This window comes from Haliotis rufescens, unplaced genomic scaffold (genome assembly GCF_023055435.1).
Source record: "Haliotis rufescens isolate VD_foot unplaced genomic scaffold, xgHalRufe1.0.p SCAF_3, whole genome shotgun sequence".
Classification (NCBI taxonomy): Eukaryota; Metazoa; Mollusca; class Gastropoda; order Lepetellida; family Haliotidae; genus Haliotis; species Haliotis rufescens.
Genome location: NW_025964001.1, coordinates 46,280,213 through 46,301,177, shown reverse-complemented (window position 1 = coordinate 46,301,177; position 20,965 = coordinate 46,280,213). Strand labels below are relative to the sequence as shown.

The 20,965-nt window shown below is 41.1% G+C and overlaps 1 protein-coding gene across 2 annotated transcripts in view; it reads left to right on the top strand.

Moving 5' to 3' along the window:
* The window catches only part of LOC124124663 (calcium-independent protein kinase C-like), a 49,275-nt gene extending 29,402 nt beyond the window's left edge, over window positions 1–19,873 (top strand). The window contains exons 6-16 of one of the 2 annotated variants that reach the window (XM_046487894.2): window positions 84–163; window positions 1,423–1,552; window positions 2,569–2,708; window positions 3,654–3,741; window positions 3,898–4,076; window positions 4,953–5,126; window positions 5,403–5,557; window positions 10,004–10,142; window positions 11,415–11,603; window positions 11,917–12,066; window positions 12,287–19,873. In XM_046487894.2, the coding sequence (XP_046343850.1) occupies window positions 84–163; window positions 1,423–1,552; window positions 2,569–2,708; window positions 3,654–3,741; window positions 3,898–4,076; window positions 4,953–5,126; window positions 5,403–5,557; window positions 10,004–10,142; window positions 11,415–11,603; window positions 11,917–12,066; window positions 12,287–12,496 (1,634 nt within the window). In that variant the 3' untranslated portion in view covers window positions 12,497–19,873. Of the gene's footprint in view, window positions 1–83; window positions 164–1,422; window positions 1,553–2,568; window positions 2,709–3,638; window positions 3,742–3,897; window positions 4,077–4,952; window positions 5,127–5,402; window positions 5,558–10,003; window positions 10,143–11,414; window positions 11,604–11,916; window positions 12,067–12,286 lie in introns of both variants that reach the window. The other variant, XM_046487886.2, reaches the window with a different exon arrangement.
* Window positions 19,874–20,965: the final 1,092 nt, after the last annotated feature.

The window sequence follows — 20,965 nt, the reverse complement described above, 5'->3', positions numbered from 1 at the left end:
GTAAACATCACTCAGTATGTAGTCTGTGCATCACCATCCTCAATGAATGAGGAAGTTTCAGTGTGTCCCCACTTGTGTTTCAGTTTGTACTTGTGTTGTTCATAAACGCTGTCACGAGATTGTGGTCACCAAGTGTCCGGGCTGCACCAAGGAAGGTGATGAGGTAAGTGAGGACAGCATCACACTTCACACTTTACTCACCTATTTATTCATGTGCAGCTGTGGTGTCTCAGTATATACACCTGGAGAAAACTTTAAGCTCCACCTGTCTATATGTCCACCTGTATTGTTTGGAACCACCACAGGGCTAGAATGGTTCTATGTTCAAGTTTGCATGTGGCACTCATTAAGATGTTCAGGTCTGCACTTTTGGAATTAGGAATTCTTTTGATCCATCTTCAAAACTCACTGAATCCAATTTCACCATGAGAAGAGCTATTATTTAGAAAGTTTGTCCCTTCCTTTTCACTGAGATTGATGATAATAAACATTTCCGTTTGTGAATCTTCAGGTTATCATGTCATTCATACTGTACTCTAAGCGTGTCCCCATGCTCATATACATTGATGTGGTTCAGGCTGTACACTAATGCATATTTACCCAGTTCACCAGTGTCAAATTAAATTTATTACTCAGTCATTAGAGATATTCCTGTTTGATAAACATACATCTGTCTTAAACATTGTATATTAACATCACTTACAGACTGAACTGTTTTTGGTCATCAGACAATCATTTGAATGGAGGTGTCGGTAGCACATTGCAACTGTGTGCAAGAGTCACTCAATCTCTGTTCCCAGATGGATAATCTACTCCCAATGTGGACACTACTAATTTTCACTAAATTCCATGTGGTGCATACACGTAATATGTACTTTGGTATTATTGACATAGTTTTTTCAGTTACCTGTGATGTATTGCAGGACTAGAAACAAATATGTTTGAAATAGAGAGAGTATACGGACTGTCATGTTGCAGTATTGCAAGCATGGTGACATGGCAAGTTTCAGAGCATCACTAACAAACAAAACATATTGGAGCATCATCACTCTATTCATAGTCGTGTCTACTTACCTCATTCTGCAAAGGAGAGGAGTTCACCAACAACCAAATGGCAGTTGTTAGAAATGCGCATAGAGCAAATGGTGCTCACCAGGTTTTCAGGTGTATATTAGGATGACGAGAAATTCCTCCTAGATTTAGTAACGTCACTTGTCCATTACCTCCAGCTGTTGAATCTGCCAGTGAAGAAGTGTTTTGTGTATTATTGTCTCGCAACTTATAATTGATTCTTGATTGTATTATCAATATGTCTGCCATGAATTTGGCCATTTTGTTGTGTTGTCAGTGACACTAGGCCGACTGCTGACAATTCTCTGCTCCCAAACCACCTGGTGAATTGTTTCTCCATCACTGTTTCAGGCCACGGGCACAAGGTTCAATATCAACGTTCCTCATCGGTTTTGTGTCCATAGTTACAAGCGTCCCACATTCTGTGACCACTGTGGGTCACTTCTCTATGGGATCATAAAGCAAGGCTTGCAATGTGACGGTCAGTACAAAAAGATTTTTAAACCTGTTACATCTATGTTTACCATGATTTTTGTAATAATCAAAACAAAATGTCGTGAACTTATATTTGTGATAGAACAAATGTTTTATGTAAACGCCTACCTTAAGTTTTGTTGTATTGTTTATGTTGAAGTTTTTAGGTAAATACAATGATTACCTAACACTTAAAAGAAAGTATCCAGGATTATTATGGTATGTAAATATGTAATTGAGCCTCAGTCGATTAAGACCGGTGTGTGTGTGTGTGTGTGCGTGTGTGTGTGCTATATAAGAGTTCATTATGGTTAAGGAAAGTAATTTAAGACACCTATCTGTAAGTATTACAAATCCATTTGTCTCAAAGATATCGCTGAATACAAGAAAATAAGAAAAATATCAATCTCCTTAAACATGTTAAAATCAGATCTTAGTTCTCGCTACCACTAAAAAAGGATCTGAGGACATCCCATTAGGGTTCATGTCAGAACGACCTTTCATCTGACCAATCAGAGCGTCGCTTACCAGATCATGAAAGTGACAGTCGGAATGTGATTTCTAATCAAGCAACCTCGAAAACTTTAACACGGGATATTCCGAACGATAGTTACAGGCTTAACAACTGAATCCATACAATCTAGACCATCTATTAGCCATTCCAGAATGTTCTTTTGTACAGGTTTCAAATCTTTAATCGAGAATTGGTCAAAATATGTTTCGAAGCGTAGTCACCAGTTTGAAATTAGTGCCGTAAAGCACGAGAAAGCTGCCTTCTGTTTGGCTAATGTCAACTTCTTGTCAGTCATTCCATTGGTCGGTTAAAGTTCGCGCAAGGTCGGTCTGACTTGATCCGTAATGGGGTGTTCTCTGATCTTTGTTTAGCATTGGCGAGAACTAAGATCTGATTTTAATTAGATTGGGAAAATATGGGATCGTCACATTATGCACAAGAAAAAACTATGTGATTTCTACATGAAATAGGTGGAGAGAATAATGGTAGATGTACATTCTTTGTTGCAGCATGCAAAATGAACATCCACAAACGTTGTCAAAAGAATGTGGCCAATAACTGTGGTATTAATGACCGGATGCGGGACATGGCCCAGATTCTGCATGACCTGGGAATCTCAGGAGACAAACTCAGTGGCAAGCCCAAGAAGGTTTGTGTGTTGCCATTATATCATATGACCAGTGAGTGGTCAGTCTTTGTTCTCTCGCACATTCATTCATGAAGGCAGAAAGACAGTTGTAGTTTCTCTGTGACCTCTTTTCTGTCAATGGTATTATGAAAATTAATGTCTGCTGTTAACTTTACTATATTTTGCACTATTTTGTTTCACAACATGGTTTTCAATCCATGAAATAACTTACTGTATAAAGGGAGGTAACAAATGTTTAAGGGTTAAATGGGAATCAGAGTTACCTCCCTTCTATTTTCTGAAGTAAATACATTCAATTAATATTCCTTTGTCAAATATCTTTTAAATTGAAAGCTATCAATTTTAGACAAATTTCTTCAAGCTGCTATTGTTGACATTTATTCTTCATGAATGTACATCCCATTGTTGAAACTTGGAACATATTCACTGTAAGACCATGTGTTTACTATTAGGTAATTTGGTGTTTTGTAAGGAAACACTTGATGTTTTCAATATCAGTGTTAAAATTGTCACTGTTGTTTTTGAATTTGGACAGTAATATTCACTTAACATGTAACATAATTTTCCATGTTCAAATGCAGAAAAAGAAGTCTTTTTTAAAAATCTTTTCTACCCTTTGGTAACAGAGAAGTCATCCAATATAAATTATAGTTTATGCATGATTGCTGTTGACTGTAGATTTTATTATTCAGTTGTTACTTACAAACTTGGAGATACACACAGTGATTCGGGAGAATTACATCTTTATTGAAAATGAAGTGCACAGTTTCTCAAGGTGCTCTAGGATGGACACCAGTGTGAGGATGCCGAGTTTAAAACACTAGTGTTCATACTTAAAACAGTGGCATATTCTCAGAAAACACTAGTGTTCATGTTAGAAACACATACAAAACATGTGCAAAACTGTTGACGTGCAATGATGTTTTACAGTGTTGTGCTTTTCAGCCCTCATTTAGTGAGTCTCCCAACAAGAGTGCTGCAACAGTTCATGAAAGATCTTACTCATCACCAATACCTGCCATGCCAGATGCATGTAAGTAAACATCACAACAGCATTCAAAAACATGGTGGACATACATTTTGAAAGTTGTGTAGAACACCTACTGGTATATGAATTGTTATTTTTGAGTTTATGGAGGTTTTGTTTCCATGAAGAAGCTGACGGTTGAAGTGAATGTGCCTGTTGCAGATGAGGATGTGTTAATGGAAGCAGGTCGTCATACATTTATGGGGGACACGTTGATGGTGTCATCCACTAATGACCACCAGAGAGCCAGGAGTCCATCACAAGAGCGTGGGGCACGCATGCGTTACCATCTCACAGACTTCAACTTTATCAAAGTTCTTGGGAAAGGAAGTTTTGGGAAGGTAGGATCATGTGTATCATACAGTCATATTTAACATGTTAAACAAAGTTCTTATTCCTTTTACTGCTAAATTGATATCTTACTGTCACACTTTATGTAGATCACATTAGGTGGCCAATTGTTACTCGAAGCACCGCAAAACACAAATGAAAACATCATTGTTCTTATTGCGGGTTGAAGATTTCACTGCATATAACTTCTGTGCATATAACTTCTATGTAATTTTTATTAATATTGTATAACTTGTTCAAGTAACATTATGGCTGAAATATTGCTGACATGATTTAAATCAAACTCACTCACTCACTACTGGTAGTTTGAAAAACTGGGTTGTCACAGAATTGTCATCATTACTCTGAAAGCAGATGATGGTAATGTTAACCCATGTTGTGTTGAGCAGGTGATGCTGGACCAGTAATGTTAACCCATGTTGTGTTGAGCAGGTGATGCTGGACCAGTAATGTTAACCCATGTTGTGTTGAGCAGGTGATGCTGGACCAGTAATGTTAACCCATGTTGTGTTGAGCAGGTGATGCTGGACCAGTAATGTTAACCCATGTTGTGTTGAGCAGGTGATGCTGGTCCAGTAATGTTAACCCATGTTGTGTTGAGCAGGTGATGCTGGTCCAGTAATGTTAACCCATGTTGTGTTGAGCAGGTGATGCTGGTCCAGTAATGTTAACCCATGTTGTGTTGAGCAGGTGATGCTGGACCAGTAATGTTAACCCATGTTGTGTTGAGCAGGTGATGCTGGTCCAGTAATGTTAACCCATGTTGTGTTGAGCAGGTGATGCTGGTCCAGTAATGTTAACCCATGTTGTGTTGAGCAGGTGATGCTGGTCCAGTGATTTTAACCCATGTTGTTGTTTTCATGCAGGTGATGCTGGCTGAGTGCAAGGGTACAGATGAGGTGTTTGCTGTGAAAGTGTTAAAGAAAGATGTGATATTACAAGACGATGATGTGGAGTGTACAATGACAGAGAAGAGGATACTGGCTCTGTCGGCTAAGCACCCCTTCCTCACTGCACTACACTCCTCTTTCCAGACAAAGGTATGTGCTCCATGCTGACACTTTCAACTGATGCTTATGTTATTGGCATATATAGTCAGCAGCAGACTGGAACTGTTGCATTCTGTGAACTTCATGCAAGGTGAGCACCAGGTGTTCATCTACTCTTAAGGCAATATATGTCTGACCTCGATCAAGGGGAGTCTGGATGTAATAGCATGTTATTGTTAAACTAGACAGTGGCTAATGAGCCAATGACAGGTTATCACCCCACTGGATACTCGTTGTTTGAGCCTTGATATGGCTTGTGTTTTGCAGGAGCGCTTGTTCTTCGTGATGGAATATGTCAATGGAGGCGATCTCATGTTCCAAATACAGAGAGCTCGCAAGTTTGACGAGCCACGGGCACGCTTTTATGCTGCTGAGGTGACACTAGCGCTCATGTTCTTACACAAAAATGGAATTATCTATAGGTAAGTCTAGTTGCAAGTGTTGAATACCAAGGGTAATAGACGGACAGTAGACTTACAAAAGTTTTATCAAACGTGGGGGACCTATTCTTGCCATGGAATTCCTGGTGGGAGACAAACATGGGGGACCTATTCTTCCCATGGAGAACCTATTCTTGCCATGGAATCCCTATTCTTGCCATGGAATTCCTGGTGGGAGACAAACATAGGGGACCTATTCTTGCCATGGAATCCCTGGTTGGAGATAAACATGGGGAACCTATTCTTGCCATGGAATCTCTGGTGGGAGACAAACATGGGGAACCTATTCTTGCCATGGAATCTCTGGTGGGAGACAAACATGGGGAACCTATTCTTCCCATGGAGGACCTATTCTTGCCATGGAATCCCTGGTGGGAGATAAACATGGGGAACCTATTCTTGCCATGGAATCCCTGGTGGGAGACAAACATGGGGGACCTATTCTTCCCATGGAGGACCTATTCTTGCCTTGGAATCCCTGGTTGGAGATAAACATGGGGAACCTATTCTTGCCATTGAATCTCTGGTGGGAGACAAACATGGGGAACCTATTCTTGCCATGGAATCCCTGGTGGGAGAAAAACATGGGGAACCTATTCTTGCCATGGAATCCCTCTTAGGAGACAAACATGCAATATTAGAAATATATCTGTGCTGTACAAATAATTTTAGAAATATTGTTAGATACCCAGGTACTGCGATATGTAATTGTCAATTGATTGGACCTGCATCTATGTTAAATGCAATTGCAATGAGCAATCTCCCTTGTGACCAAGGTATGCATTCCATAAGCAGCTGAAATCAGAATAATGCTGTTACTATTTATGTTTACATACTTAAATATGTTTGATTGAAAATGGCAAAAAGGAATTAAATTATTAAAATATACCCCAGTAAAATATATTTTTTAACTTATCCTGCATTACTCCTTCATGCATTTATTGCTGTTTTCTGACAGAAAGACGAACTGTGTGAGATCCAACTGCTGAAGAAAAGTTGTTCCAACCAGTAGAGGCAGCACCCTCGCACAGTCGGCACGTGACCTACCATTTGGAATTTCCACGGCCCCGTGGCTTTTCACACGGATCACTGACCTGTGGCCACCTACTTACGCCTGAGGAATGTCAACTTCGAGTCCTACATCTATGTCTGTCTCCTCAACAATCATGACTCGGAGTTGCTACTTCGCAACAGTAATTTTACCCTACGACTTTTCCATTAGCTGTGGTCCAGAGATCAACTCCACTGGCACAGCAACAATCTTGAACTAGAAGCTCTCATCCTGGCCGTCTCCTACCGGCAGAGCACTCTCCCTCACGCCCAGTTGACCATCTCCACAGACAACATCACCGTGGGGTGGTGTCTGAGGAGTCAGGGTACTCTCCACTCTCAGTCCCTGTTAAACCAGACCTTCCGATTCTTCGACAGATTGGACCTGCAATTCCTTGTTCAACTCATTCCAGGTTGTGAGAATGTTCTGGCAGACGCTCTGTCCAGGCCGGACAAGGTGGCTCCCACCGAGTGGCAGCTTCACCCAGAAATCTTCTCCAGGATTTGCGGAACGATCGATTCCCCAAACATGGATCTATTCACTACATCTCAGAACTGCCAGCTGTCAACTTAGATTTCACTGGGGCCGGATCCGGGAGCAGTGGCATTAAACACATTCTGCCTCCAGTACTCCTTACCAGGGTTCTTCAAAAGATCCAGGCCACATGAAACCAAACACTGATTTGGTCGCAACTTGGTGGCCAACCAAAAGTTGGTTTGTAAACCTCCAAAACCTCGCCAGAGACAACCCTCTTGAACTTCCGTCGTGGCCCAATCTTCTGTTCCAACCACACAGTCGGTTGCAACACCCGAACCCCACACGGTTTAGTCTGCACACTTCGCACATCTGCAGAAAGCCCTAGAAGCCAAGGGCTATACAGCTAGAGTGATCAAGGCTATTGCTTTAGCCCATCTTCCATCTACACAGGGATTGTATAATGACGAATGGTGTTCTTTCCAGGCATTCTGCTCAGACAAACACCAGGATCTGATGACAGCATCACCGCAGTTCCTGGCCGAGTTCCTCCTATACTGAAAGGTCTTCAGCAAACAAACAAGCAAACAAATCCTTCTTTACTTGCACAGCACACATTGAAAGGCTCTACCATCTCCACATGCTTGGTCACCATCAACTCTGTTCTTGCCATCCCGAACAATCAGAGAATGACGAGCTGCAGTTGTTCTGTCTTGAAGACCAGAAAGCCAAGTTCAGACCTCCTGCATGGGATCTGTTTGTTTGTTTGTTGTTTAATGCCGCATTCAGCAATATTCAAGTCTGTAAATAATCGAATCTGAACCAGACAATCCAGTGATTGATATCATGGGCATCAATCTATGCAGTTGGGATCGATCACATGCTTCAACGAGCCTGACCACCCGATCCCATTAGTCGCCTCTTACGACAAGAGTAGTCGCCTTTCACGGCAAGCAAGGGTTGCTGAAGACCTATTCTACCCTGGATCTTTATGGGTCACTTGGGATCTAAATGTGGTCTTACAGACCCCTCGGACGGCTACCTTTAAACCACTCAACTTGTCTTCTTTTTAAGATCTTACCAAGAAAACGGTGTTTCTCCTGGCTTTGGCTAGCTTCTCAGGTCAGTGAGCTACATGGCCTTGATGTCTCCTGTGTCCAGTTCGGAAGCGGCACTCATGGCGCCGTTCATCTTGGACTGTGCTGGGACTTCATTGCAAAGAATCACCTCCCAGACAGAATACTGTTTCCCTATGGCTCCGGGCGGTCATCCTCCAAGCTTATAAAGCCATTGGTTTAGACCCACATGAGATCAGGGCGGTCGCATCAACCATGGCTCTTCACAATAAGGCTGTTATTGCTATTTGACACTTCTTCTCCAACCACTACCTCTGTGATGTAGCCTTGGAAGATGTTGCCAGCGTTCACAGTTTTGGTCCCCTTGTTGTAGCCCAACAGGTCACCAATCCCCAACGCCGCTGATTCTCTGATACCCTGAGTGGGGTCCATCGACCTCTCTGGTGTTTATCACCCCAGACTAGAGGGCTCTACTACGTTTCGCATTCACTCTTAGGTCAGATGTAGTTTTTGGCTACCCGCCTCATTCTATTTCTGTTTCCTATTCGGGTTTTCCTCTCTCCATCGACTCTCATTTCCTTTCGACAGGAATGGTCGTAGATGTTCCGGTCATCACTTGATAAAGTAGACACAATTTATGTTAGTTTTCTTTTAGTGAAATCATGGAGGTTTTTGGAGAGGATTTGGACATTGTCCCAGTTGATGTTGTGATTAGGACAGTTGCTGATATGGTCCGAGATGGCTGATTCACTGTTCTTATTTGATGGTTGAGGTTTTGTGCTCTTTGATTCTGGTGTTGAGGGGGCGGGATGTTTCACCTACATAAAATCAAGAGTGAATCTGCCATCTAGGACCATACCAGCAACTGTCTTAATCACAACATCAACTGGGACAACGTCCAAATCCTCTCCAACAACCTCCATAATTTCACTTAATGAAAACTAACAGAAGCAGTCCACAATCGCCGCCACAAGCCATCAATCAACAGAGATCAAGGCTATTTCATCCCATCCGCCTACTATGAACTAATTAAGCAATAATCACCACACCATGTGAACTTATCCTGTTTTACTGGCTTCATGTCCCATTGGCTTTCACCCATGTGTTCTCTGTCCGTCATGTTGTGACAGTATTATCCTTCTGTTGTCATCACTTACTCGTGTTATCCCACTCATGCATGCAATTTTCGTTACTGTTAACCCTCTACTGTTAATCCTCCACCTTCTATATATATTCTGTACAATGTCCCTCATTCAGTCTTGCTTGACAATGGTATAAGGATCTATACCAAAACGTTGCTTTTTACAGTATTAAAGAAGTTGTTATCTATAAATTGTGTCTACTTTGTCATCCGACAACTTCTATGTAATACCTATCAAACGGGTTCATCAAACCTTGACAAGGTTTTCTTATGGATCACATCTGAAGGTAGGCCCACCTGCTGTGCCATCTGATAAAGATGCAGTAAGGAGTAATGCAAGATAAGTTAAAAAATGTTTAGTAAAATCTAAATAGTTTTTACTTTTGTATACTTATCCTGCATTACAAAGTCTAAGTGCCCTCTCTTCACTACCCTGCCTCCCCACAAAGTTTCAGATGTTGTGTTTCCAGCAGTTATGTGTATTGATGTGACGTCATAACTTCAGTCACGTGCGGACTGTGTGAGGGTGCTGCCTCTACTTTTCTTCAGCAGCTGGATCTCACCCAGTGCATCTTTCTGTCAGAACAGCAGTAAATGCATTAAGGAGTAATGCAGGATAAGTATACAAATGTAAAAAATGTTTAGATAAAATTTCTATATCTATTCCTTACTTTGTTCCTTGACAGAGATTTAAAATTAGACAACATTCTCCTTGATGCGGAAGGCCACTGTAAGATTGCTGACTTTGGTATGTGCAAGGAAGGAATGTTCGAGAACAGAACTACGCAGACATTCTGTGGGACGCCAGACTATATTGCTCCAGAGGTGAGACATTCAGTAGCAAGAATAGGAAGAATATCTTCGGGATGCTTTTTTAAGTTCCAAATCCCCTATGGGGACACCTCGGTTTGCGGCACCTATTGTTCTAGGTTAAAAATTACCCAACCATTACTGACAAGTGTACAATAGAGGGATTATGAGGATTAAAAAGGGATTTAAATTAGGGCAACATGACTTTTGTTATTTTATTTCTCATGTTCATACAGCATACATTATAAATCATACATGTGTTCATACATACAAAATATATAAACTTAAAGTCAGAAATTAAATTAATTATTTACACTTCACATACATTTTAACTCACAAACCAATAAATCTTGCCACAGAATCAGCATATTCTGTTGGTGACTTGAGCCCTGCCAACAACTCCTGCTTTTCCCTCTCAATACCGCTATCCACATTGCGGTACTTCCTCCTCTTTGGATCCAAATTTGGAGGAAGTTGCCCACCAGCCTGGATTTGCAGGAGCAGTGACTCTACAAAACACTGTTCTTTTTTTATAATGTCAATGAATTTGAATATATTTGGATTTGGATTGGTTCAACATGATATGAAACTCACGTTTGACACTGATTATACTGAAAAGTGTTCACCAATTCGTGTCAGCCACGCGTCACCGTTAATGAAGCAGGGTTCACTGGTCCCTATAATCCTGTAGATAAACATCTAAATTGCTGGCACATTTAATCTCTTATTCAAACATTCAGGGTGCCGGCAAACTGAGGTTAAACCTCCCCTACAAACCATGTTTTTGTCAAAAGATCACAATAGTGTTAATCTTGGATTTAGGAGTTCCATGTGTGTCTGGGTGTACGGGGATTTAGTAGAAGAATGGGCTTGTACATCTTGAGACTACAGGACTGTACATGACTATGCAGCTTGGAAAATCCTGTACACCCTACAATTGACATATGTAACAATTTTATCATTACAAGTTTCAGAGAATTATCTCTGTGAAATATTTATGTGACAATTAGTTCTTCTTGTGCTGGCTATAACATCCTCAGTATGGCAAACAGGGTCAGTTCTAATATGACGAGCGCTGGGATGTAATACCCATACAGGCTGGCCAGCTGTTTTGTATGGGTTTTTACAAGTTAGCAAGTGGCAGTCAGACAGCAAGAGTATTGATGAAGCTTCTTTAAACAATCAAAAACTCGGAATATGATGTTTTCCATTATGTTAACTGTTGACATTTTATTCATTTGCTAAGCTAAGGCTGTGAGAGAAAGTGATGTATATTGTGTTTGCTAGATTCTGCAAGAGCTGGAGTATGATGCGTCTGTGGACTGGTGGGCACTGGGGGTGCTCATGTACGAGATGATGGCAGGCCAGCCACCGTTTGAGGCAGACAATGAAGATGACCTGTTTGAGTCTATACTTCACGACGATGTGCTCTACCCGGTCTGGCTCAGCAAGGAGGCAGTAGCCATTCTCAAAGGGGTGAGAATTTTCTTCTGCATTCAAGACTGTCAACTTATCATATCCCAATGGGAACCTGGATTAGAATAGCTCCCCAACACCCTATTGCTGTCATCAGAGGCGACTAAATTGGTTCGGATGATGGATTTGGTTGATTGCATGTCACATTATACCTTGATGGCATGGACGTAGCTAATTATAATATTGTTACTGACATTTGCCATGATGTAGCTAGAATACTGCTGATTGGGGCATTAAACAACATATAAACAAGCAAGCAAATCAACCAATCTTGCTACAAGAAATGTGATGACATGTGATTATTCTGTTTCAGTTTATGACAAAGAACCCAGCAAAGCGACTAGGCTGTGTTAAAACCCAGGGCTGTGAGAAAGCTATTCTCATTCACCCGTTTTTCCATGAGAAAATTGACTGGGAGGCATTAGAACAGCGGAAGGTGAAACCGCCCTTCAGACCAAAAATTGTAAGTACAATTTCTCTTCCATGTATGTTTCATAATAGCAACAGTAACAGAAGACTAGCAACAAACACTCCTGCAATATTTAAGTAAAACAAAAAATCCTCTTGATGAAAAGAACATTTCAAGCATTGCATGTTTCTTTTTTTTAACTATGCCCTTTAGTCACATCCATTGCCACTCCTTCTTCAGTTCTTTTCTGAATGAAATGCTTTGTGCTTTACAGAAAAACAAAACGGATGCCAACAACTTTGACCGGGACTTCACGTCGGAGGAGCCTGTGTTGACACCGATGGATCCAACCATGGTGAAGTCCATTAACCAGGAAGAGTTCCGAGGATTCTCGTTCATCAACCCTGACTACGGCAAGCTGGACCTAGAGGGCGCCACAGGCACATGTGCTGCTGCCTCTTCAGCTGTGGGGACAGGGCACTAGTGTCTCCCACCCCTATCTACCAGCACCCCTCCCACAGACAGACCGACAGACAGATGGACACACAATGGCCCTACATAGTTATTTATTGAATCCCAGTTCACTCTGAGCATTGGAGGTCCTGAGATGTATGTTTGAACTGTGAAGCCGTCTCTCTGAAGGGCGGACAAATCCAGCCGCTCTGTCCTTCAGCCACTGCGGATGGCACTCTCTCCTGTATTTATTGATTCCATGGCCTCAGAATCACTCCTGATATCTTCATGCTGTGTAGGAGGTATGGAGGCTCAGATGGAACTGTTTTAACTTTGGTTTATTGTCTATCAACTGTTGGACGGCTCCACCACATAACATGTTTATTTATTCAAATCAAGTCTTCTTTGTTTTGGGTTTTTCTTCCTGAGTGAGAATGAGTCAGTTTGATCCCGTTGACCACTGATAGTTAAGGCTTTTGTTATTTCACATGATATTAAGTTTATGGTGACTCTAAGCCCTGTGTTCATTTTGTTATGACTGATTCCTCTAAGGTATCAAGTATTACTTGTCATAATACATGCTCAGCATTTCTTCTACATACAGTTAATGAGGCTGCAGGCAAGTGTGGCCGGTGTCTGCCCAATGTTTAAGAATCATGGAATAATGGGATTCAGAGCTGCAGTGATTGTTCAACCAAGTTGGTGAATGATGTTGGCCTCATTTCCTGAGTCCATTAAGACAAGGCGGTTTCAGACTCTGGGATGCTAGATCTCCCAGCTCCCTCCTTTTTGCAGCATTTCTGTCGCCTTCAAGTTTTTCTTCTTTTCTTTAACTTTGGTGTTGAGCCTCTTAGATTTGATAATGAGCTATCAGAGAAATCTGAGGCAGCATTTTATAATAAATAACCTTCAAATAATTAAAGAAAATGCATAATTATAGCCTCTACTTGTCCCCTACCCAATATATTTATTCTCCAGGAAGATGTAAATCAATAGTGTTCTGTTGTATATGAGAATGTTATTCTTAAAGCTGTACAAATCCAGTGATGTAAGGAGCTTTGCATTTGAATGTTCTATTATGGCATAAAATGTCAGCTAACCTCTTTTATGCTAAGTCCAATTTTTTGTGCAAGTTTGCCTGACAACCGTCATTAAAAATCTCTCATTTCTCCATTGTTAATGAAAGTTGGTGGAAAGCCTGTTCAATTTGCCAAATCATAATATACAATCTGTTGTTCAGTGTCCATGCATGGTTGACCTGTTGGCTACATATCAATGTGGTGGCCATCTTGCAATGTGACCTATTTTTTACATTTAATACTGTTATCTCAACAACTCTCCCCTGGTCTTTTTGACAAAGATTATCCTTGCATGGTTGAGACACTTCCGACTGAATGTAGTGAACTTGGTAACCACACTGATCAGTACAAAGTAAGATTTGTCCTCTTCTGCTAATGTCTTTTTATTCATTCATTGACTACCAAACACTACACATTTAGATGTAATTTTATCCTTCCAGGTTAATTCCTATTTTATGAAAAAAAGTATTCCATAGAAGATGATGACTATTCATAGGAATCCTGCTTTGCCATAAAGCCCAGGGCTAGTATTGTCATATTGTTGCAAGATGTCCTTCATCTAATGCATTGTCAGAGTACTGACTTTTCATGTGCAATATGGGTATTTTAGCATCAAGACAGTTGTGTTCCTGTTATTATTATTATTATTAATAATTGTTTATGAAAGCTGTAGCTATATGCATATTAAAGACTCTATATTCAAGTTTTCATGGAAACAGAATGACGATGATCTGTAACACGATATTCCTGGCCCATCTGTGAGTATGGCCTTGTGCTGCATTTGTCAACTCATATGTTTATTTAAAACTCATATTATTGAGATAAACATTATTTTACTATTTTTCCTTGAAATATTGCTTTTCTCTTTAATATGCATTTGGCATGTCATGAGAAATAAGTTTTTCACAGGAGTGCACTATCTTTTTTGTTTCTCTATTATATATAATATATTGTGAATACAATGGCTTTTAGGCAGGCCTTGACTGTTGATTTTTTATGTGTAAATTATGAATATTTGTAAAAATGTTTGGTATGATACACCTGACACAAGTGACCACAGATAACCTAGGCATGTCCAATCTGCATTGTGTTGTTAGGCATGTGTTACTCGCTGATTGCACTAGGTCCCATCTCTCCTCTGTCTGTCTCTCTCTCTCCCTCTCTCACACACATACACACACTGAGATGGGGTGTTACTATTAACTACTTTTAACAGTATCTTATTGAGTCCTTCACAGGAACGTTGTGTGCATGTTGAACATGGTGTTGTGCAGAGACCAACCGTAGGGATGCAGTGAATCCCAGCAAGGGCATTAGTCTCAACATGGGATACTCAATTTACTAGGATCAAAATTGCTGATATTAACACTAAGTGTAATTTATTTCTGTATCTTGGAGGAAACATGCTGAATTCATTCATACTTTCTGAAAGATAATGTCTCCTCACCTAAACGGTAGATAATATGCTGATGGCTGCAAGTTGAGCAATCATGCATACATTGGACTCTATCTTTGTAGAATTATTAGAGATGCCTACTAGTATATCATTTATGTGCCAAAAGTAGCATTAAACCTGAAAGAGAATAATTCTGTTAGATTAATTTACCTAATAAAGGTAGAGATCAATGAATTTCTTCTATCATTTCATAGTAATGCCATCAACTGGATATCAAGTGAAATAAGTACTTAAAGGACACATCAGAATTGTTCAGGGTATAACAGGCTACCCTGTTAAAGGATAATATTAACTTCGTCCCATATGCTTCATGTTTTCAAATTGTTTGTTCATGAACTAAGTAATTTTTTGTCCTGTTAAACATGTCATTGCAGTTGCGAGAGAAAAATAATTTTTTATTTCAAAAGTTAAGGAAATGCAGTTCTGTGAGGTTTCTTAATCTCTGACCATCAGTATGTGATAGTCTCATTCTAGGTAGAAAAAGTTTGGTAAGTGAGAAGCTTAATATTTAATGTACTTGTTAGAAGTATGAATGTTTCAGGAGAAACCTGAAACCAGATGAACAACATTTGATATTTGACGATTGAAACACCTTGTTCTGTTGGAGCTCAATCTCTAGTCAACTTTTTCATTATTCATTAAGGAAATCTAATCCTGCAGCTATTCTTGGTGAGAATATCCCCGATTTGTGCAATATGAGACATATTTCCTACAAAGCCAGCATACAGAGGGTACCTTTATGACATATTGGCTTGCTCAATGTATAGTATTCCCAAGGTGCAAATCCATCATGGATATACTAGAACATATATGTATTTCTGGTTTAAGCAAAGTAAGAGCCAGATTGTGAACCACACCGTATTAAGTTGTTAAGTTCATAGCAGACTGTATAGGTGACAAGTATGTTGTTTCTGTGGTGAGTTGGGTCAGTTTCTGTTTTCACTGTTATGGAGCAAGGAATCTCCAGAGCAATCTATGGTAGGGCTGTGCAGCAAGCTCAGTTCCCCACCAGCAACACCTGATCTTCAGTTCAATCACTTCTGTCCACACATCACAAATATTTCAACATGGGTCTAAGATAAGGCCAGGGGCAGTAGGCATCATGGATGTTGCAGCTGGGACTGTATGCCCTCTGCTTGCCCTGCGCATCTATGTGGTGCAATACTCTCTCCTTGTCATGGTCTCATCTCGGAAGTAGTCATACCACTCAGGTAGTCTGTGCGGTGATGCATCTCTCCCTGCCTCTTGACACCTTCTTCACACCACCACTACAACAACCACCACCCGATCCCATATCCAACACAGCCTGTATGGTGATGCATCTCTTCCTGCCTCTTGACACCTTCTTCACACCACCACCACTACAACAACCACCACCCGATCCCATATCCAACACAGCCTGTATGGTGATGCATCTCTTCCTGCCTCTTGACACCTTCTTCACACCACCACCACTACAACAACCACCACCCGATCCCATATCCCACACCACACAGCCTGTATGGTGATGCATCTCTCCCTGCCTCTTGACACCTTCTTCACACCACCACCACTACAACAACCACCACCCGATCCCATATCCCACACCACACAGCCTGTATGGTGATGCATCTCTCCCTGCCTCTTGACACCTTCTTCACACCACCACCACTACAACAACCACCACCCGATCCCATATCCCACACCACACAGCCTGTATGGTGATGCATCTCTTCCTGCCTCTTGACACCTTCACACCACCACCACTACAACAACAACCACCACCCGATCCCATATCCCTCACCACACAGCCTGTATGGTGATGCATCTCTCCCTGCCTCTTGACACCTTCTTCACACCACCACCACTACAACAACCACCACCAGAACCCATATCCCACACCACACAGCCTGTATGGTGATGCATCTCTCCCTGCCTCTTTGACACCTTCTTCACACCACCACCACTACAACAACCACCACCCGATCCCATATCCCACACCACACAGCCTGTATGGTGATGCATCTCTCCCTGCCTCTTGACACCTTCTTCACACCACCACCACTACAACAACCACCACCCGATCCCATATCCCACACCACACAGCCCGTATGGTGATGCATCTCTTCCTGCCTCTTGACACCTTCTTCACACCACCACCACTACAACAACCACCACCCGATCCCATATCCCACACCACACAGCCTGTATGGTGATGCATCTCTCCCTGCCTCTTGACACCGTCTTCACGCCACCACCACTACAACAACCACCACCCGATCCCATATCCCACACCACACAGCCTGTATGGTGATGCATCTCTCCCTGCCTCTTTGACATCTTCTTCACAACAGACCGCCTTCATGGTCTAGTTGATAGAATGTCTGTGCTGCGAGCAAAAGGTCAGTGGTTTTGATCCCTGGCCACATGATACCAAAGGACGCTCAGACATGGTTCTTAGCATTAAGGGGCTAAAACAAGGATTAGTCTGGTCTGAGTCAAGTATACTGTGTGTGAGTCGGGTATGCATGTAAAACTGCTATATAAGTGCAATAATCTTGAAGGCAAGTTAAACCCCATTTCACCCCTTTACCACAACCACTGCCCCATTTCCCAAACCACACCCTGCAGTCTGTGTCATAGTGCATCTCTCCCTGTCTCTTAGCATACCAATCACCACTACAATAACAACAACCACCACACCACCCCAGTCAAATACAAGCCCAGTCGCCTGTGTGGTTGGTGCGTCTTTCCCTGTCTCATCTCCTTCACACACACCACCACCACAGTGGCCAGAGCCCATCAGCCGCCATTCATACATGCCATGGTGACAGCTTGTCCTCATCAACACAAGCTGTACAACAGATAGATTTCATTAACATTTCAGCCGTTTTCACTCAGTTGTGTTATATTGTATGCCAGACATGATCAGCCTAGGACATAGGAGGTAACCTTGTGCCAGCTAGTCAACAGTGACTTGGCGAAGCTTTGGGCACTCCCTCTTGCTTGCCAAAGAGATCAGATAGCCTTGATGGGTAGAATGTTTGCTATTAGTGAGTGAGGTTGCTATGGGGGCAGATACACACCAGCATAGGTACAGTGGGTAATGTGCAGTGCTGGAGCACTCTGTAGGACGACATTCATCATCATCACGCCTTTCATCCTGGAAGATCTGATAACATTGTTGTACTGCCTCGCAGCAAGCCAAATGTGATAAAACAATACAATAATTTTAGTCAATTTTTAAAGTAGTATAAATTGTGAATGTGAATACCATGTCTTTAATTATTTTATCTTGGCATAACATTGTCCTATTTTAACTCCACATTTATTTTGATGATTTATTTTACTCTGTGCACAAAGGGGTAATGTCAACAGTCAACTACACTGGCATGGAACAATGTCAAAATCCATTTTTTGTTGAGAAATAAAGTTGTGTGATGAGGCATATAAGGCATCAGTAAGTGTGTACGTATAGTGTTAATATTAAGTAAAACTGAAGACATCTTTCTCCTTCCTTGCATCAAGCATAGCCCTCCAAAAAGATTGTTGCTTGTTGGAGTGTATTTTGCACAATATTACACAGTATGCCAGACTGAAAGCCTATTTGTTGTTCCTTAATAAAATGTTTCTGTATGACATGCAAAATTTAACAGGCTTGAGCAAAACAGCTTGCTAAATTTCAGTTTCCATTGACATCCTATATTTGGCCATGGTTTTGTTCAAAAGAATCTCTGAAAATTGCATATGTGCTTTGATCTGACCAGGATACATTGGGAGGCTGGGTGCCCAGCAGCAAACCCCAGTTTCACTCAAGTACTTGCTCAGACCAGGGGTAAGGGCTGACCACACTCTTGAGGAGGAGGAGGATTACATCAACAGGTCATCAGGTGTCCAGTTGATTTTTCCTTAAACATATGGTATGACTTCACAATGGTATCAATCACCTAAAATGTTAAATCTTCTCCAGGTGACTACAGATCTGAACTTGAGTAATCCGGGTAGCCTGTATAATGAGTATTACAATGCTCCCAGTAAGGTGCAGTGTTGGAAGACTGGGGTGTTGAGCAGGAGAAGATCACACTGCCTGTTCCCATGCTATCAAGGCCAACAGAAACAAAATGGCAATTACAATTTACAGTATGGATACTGATTCAATTCCAATTATACCTTCATTATTTGTTTGAAGATCTTCTGACCAGTTACTTAATGACATTGAGTTGATCAACACCACCAGTCTTCGCTGATTTTGTTCCTTCTGCATTTGCCTCATTCTAAGTTTACTGATATAACAAAAAATGGCTTAAATTTGGCAGTTACATGGCAACATTTTTGTCGAATATTTTGATGTTGTTTGTAATACTTGTATGTCCTCATCCTGATTGGATGATGTCCGAAACTTATATTTTGTTTTAAACCTTTTTTAAAAGTTACACAATTTATCTAAAAATATAATTTAAAATGTTTATACTGAACGTTGAGCAACTTTAAAATATATATGAATAAATATATATGAATAATATATATATATGTTTAATGCTTGTCTAGGGATACTGAGGTCTTTTAACAAAAGCTGACATGCATGCAAGGTTATTGTGGCTCTCTGAGGGAGTATTTCCCACTTCCCACTCTGTGTGTCAGGCCCTCTGGTGGGAGCTTATGTGAGGTAGATAACTCTGCTATTCAGAGGTGAACTTACAATGAGGTGATATTTACTCATTTACTCGATCTTTATTGAAATTGGTGTCCTGCTACTGATGTGTTTCCATGTTGTTATTGTCGTATGCTATCTAGCAACAAGAGTGTGCCGTCACAGACTCTCAACTTGATAGAAAACAGTTTAGATCCACGTGTTACAGGCTAGTGACTGAAATAAATGCTTTTGAAATATAAACAGTGCTTGGTTCTTCTTCTGCAGTTGTCAGTACAGTTACATTACATTTGTGTGATCAACAACTGGGTAGACCATGGGGGCATTGAACACAACCCCCTTCACTCTTTTTCCTTAAATGAAACGCTGCTAGTAAGTTTCCTTGTCTAAATTTGTTGTGAATTTGGGAGGCCCAGTCCACTAGGCCATCACAATTTAATGTGCAGAGTAACATCCATTACTATTGCCAAGATCTAGTCATTTTGTTTTCTGATCTATTTCTATTTTTGGTGTGGCCTTTGATCTTCACATACATTCACTGCATCTCCCTAGAAACCAATGGGGGCCACAATTTACTGGGCAGAGTTGTGTACCTTAGAGTAGTGCCAGGATTTGATGATCATGGGATCGAATACAACGTTCACCCTGAGTTTTACTTTCTCACCATCATAACCATGCTATTGGTATGGGGTCTGTTTCACTACTGTGACCTGAACTTGCACCACATCAAGCTGGCACAAAGGGACATCAACTGAAAATACTCTTCTCCAGCGTTTGCTCTTTTTATCCTATGTAGAACAATGAGGATAGTATACCTCCCTGCTCTTCAACACTCGCTTTATACAGTGGAACAAAACTCGGAATATACTACACTAAACTATTGAAGAGTCATCCACATAAACGTTTACCATCACCAGACATATTGTGTTGTATAGAGCATACACCTGAAGGTGAATCGGTTGTTACAAATTACAGTAGAGACATTTTGTAATATTGGAACATGCATATTGTATGAAACTAATGAAATGACCGTGATTTTCTAATTGACCCTGTTCAGGCGCCGAAACGCTCTCGATCCTGTCATTTTGCACTAGTACTTGTTACCGGTCCGTTTAAAGGCAATACGGCATCACGGTCAAACGCAAACAGTAAAGCTGTTATGATAAGTTTTCTCTCTGAATCGGATCGTGGTCGGGCACTGTGACTACATGCGCTTGCTCAACGTCAAGTTGACAGGTGATTCAACATCACTCAAACCGTCACAGCAACAGGGGTTCAAACACAGACCCAACTGTGTAATTTTATTATCAGGTGAGCTCAGTGAAAGCTCTGTCC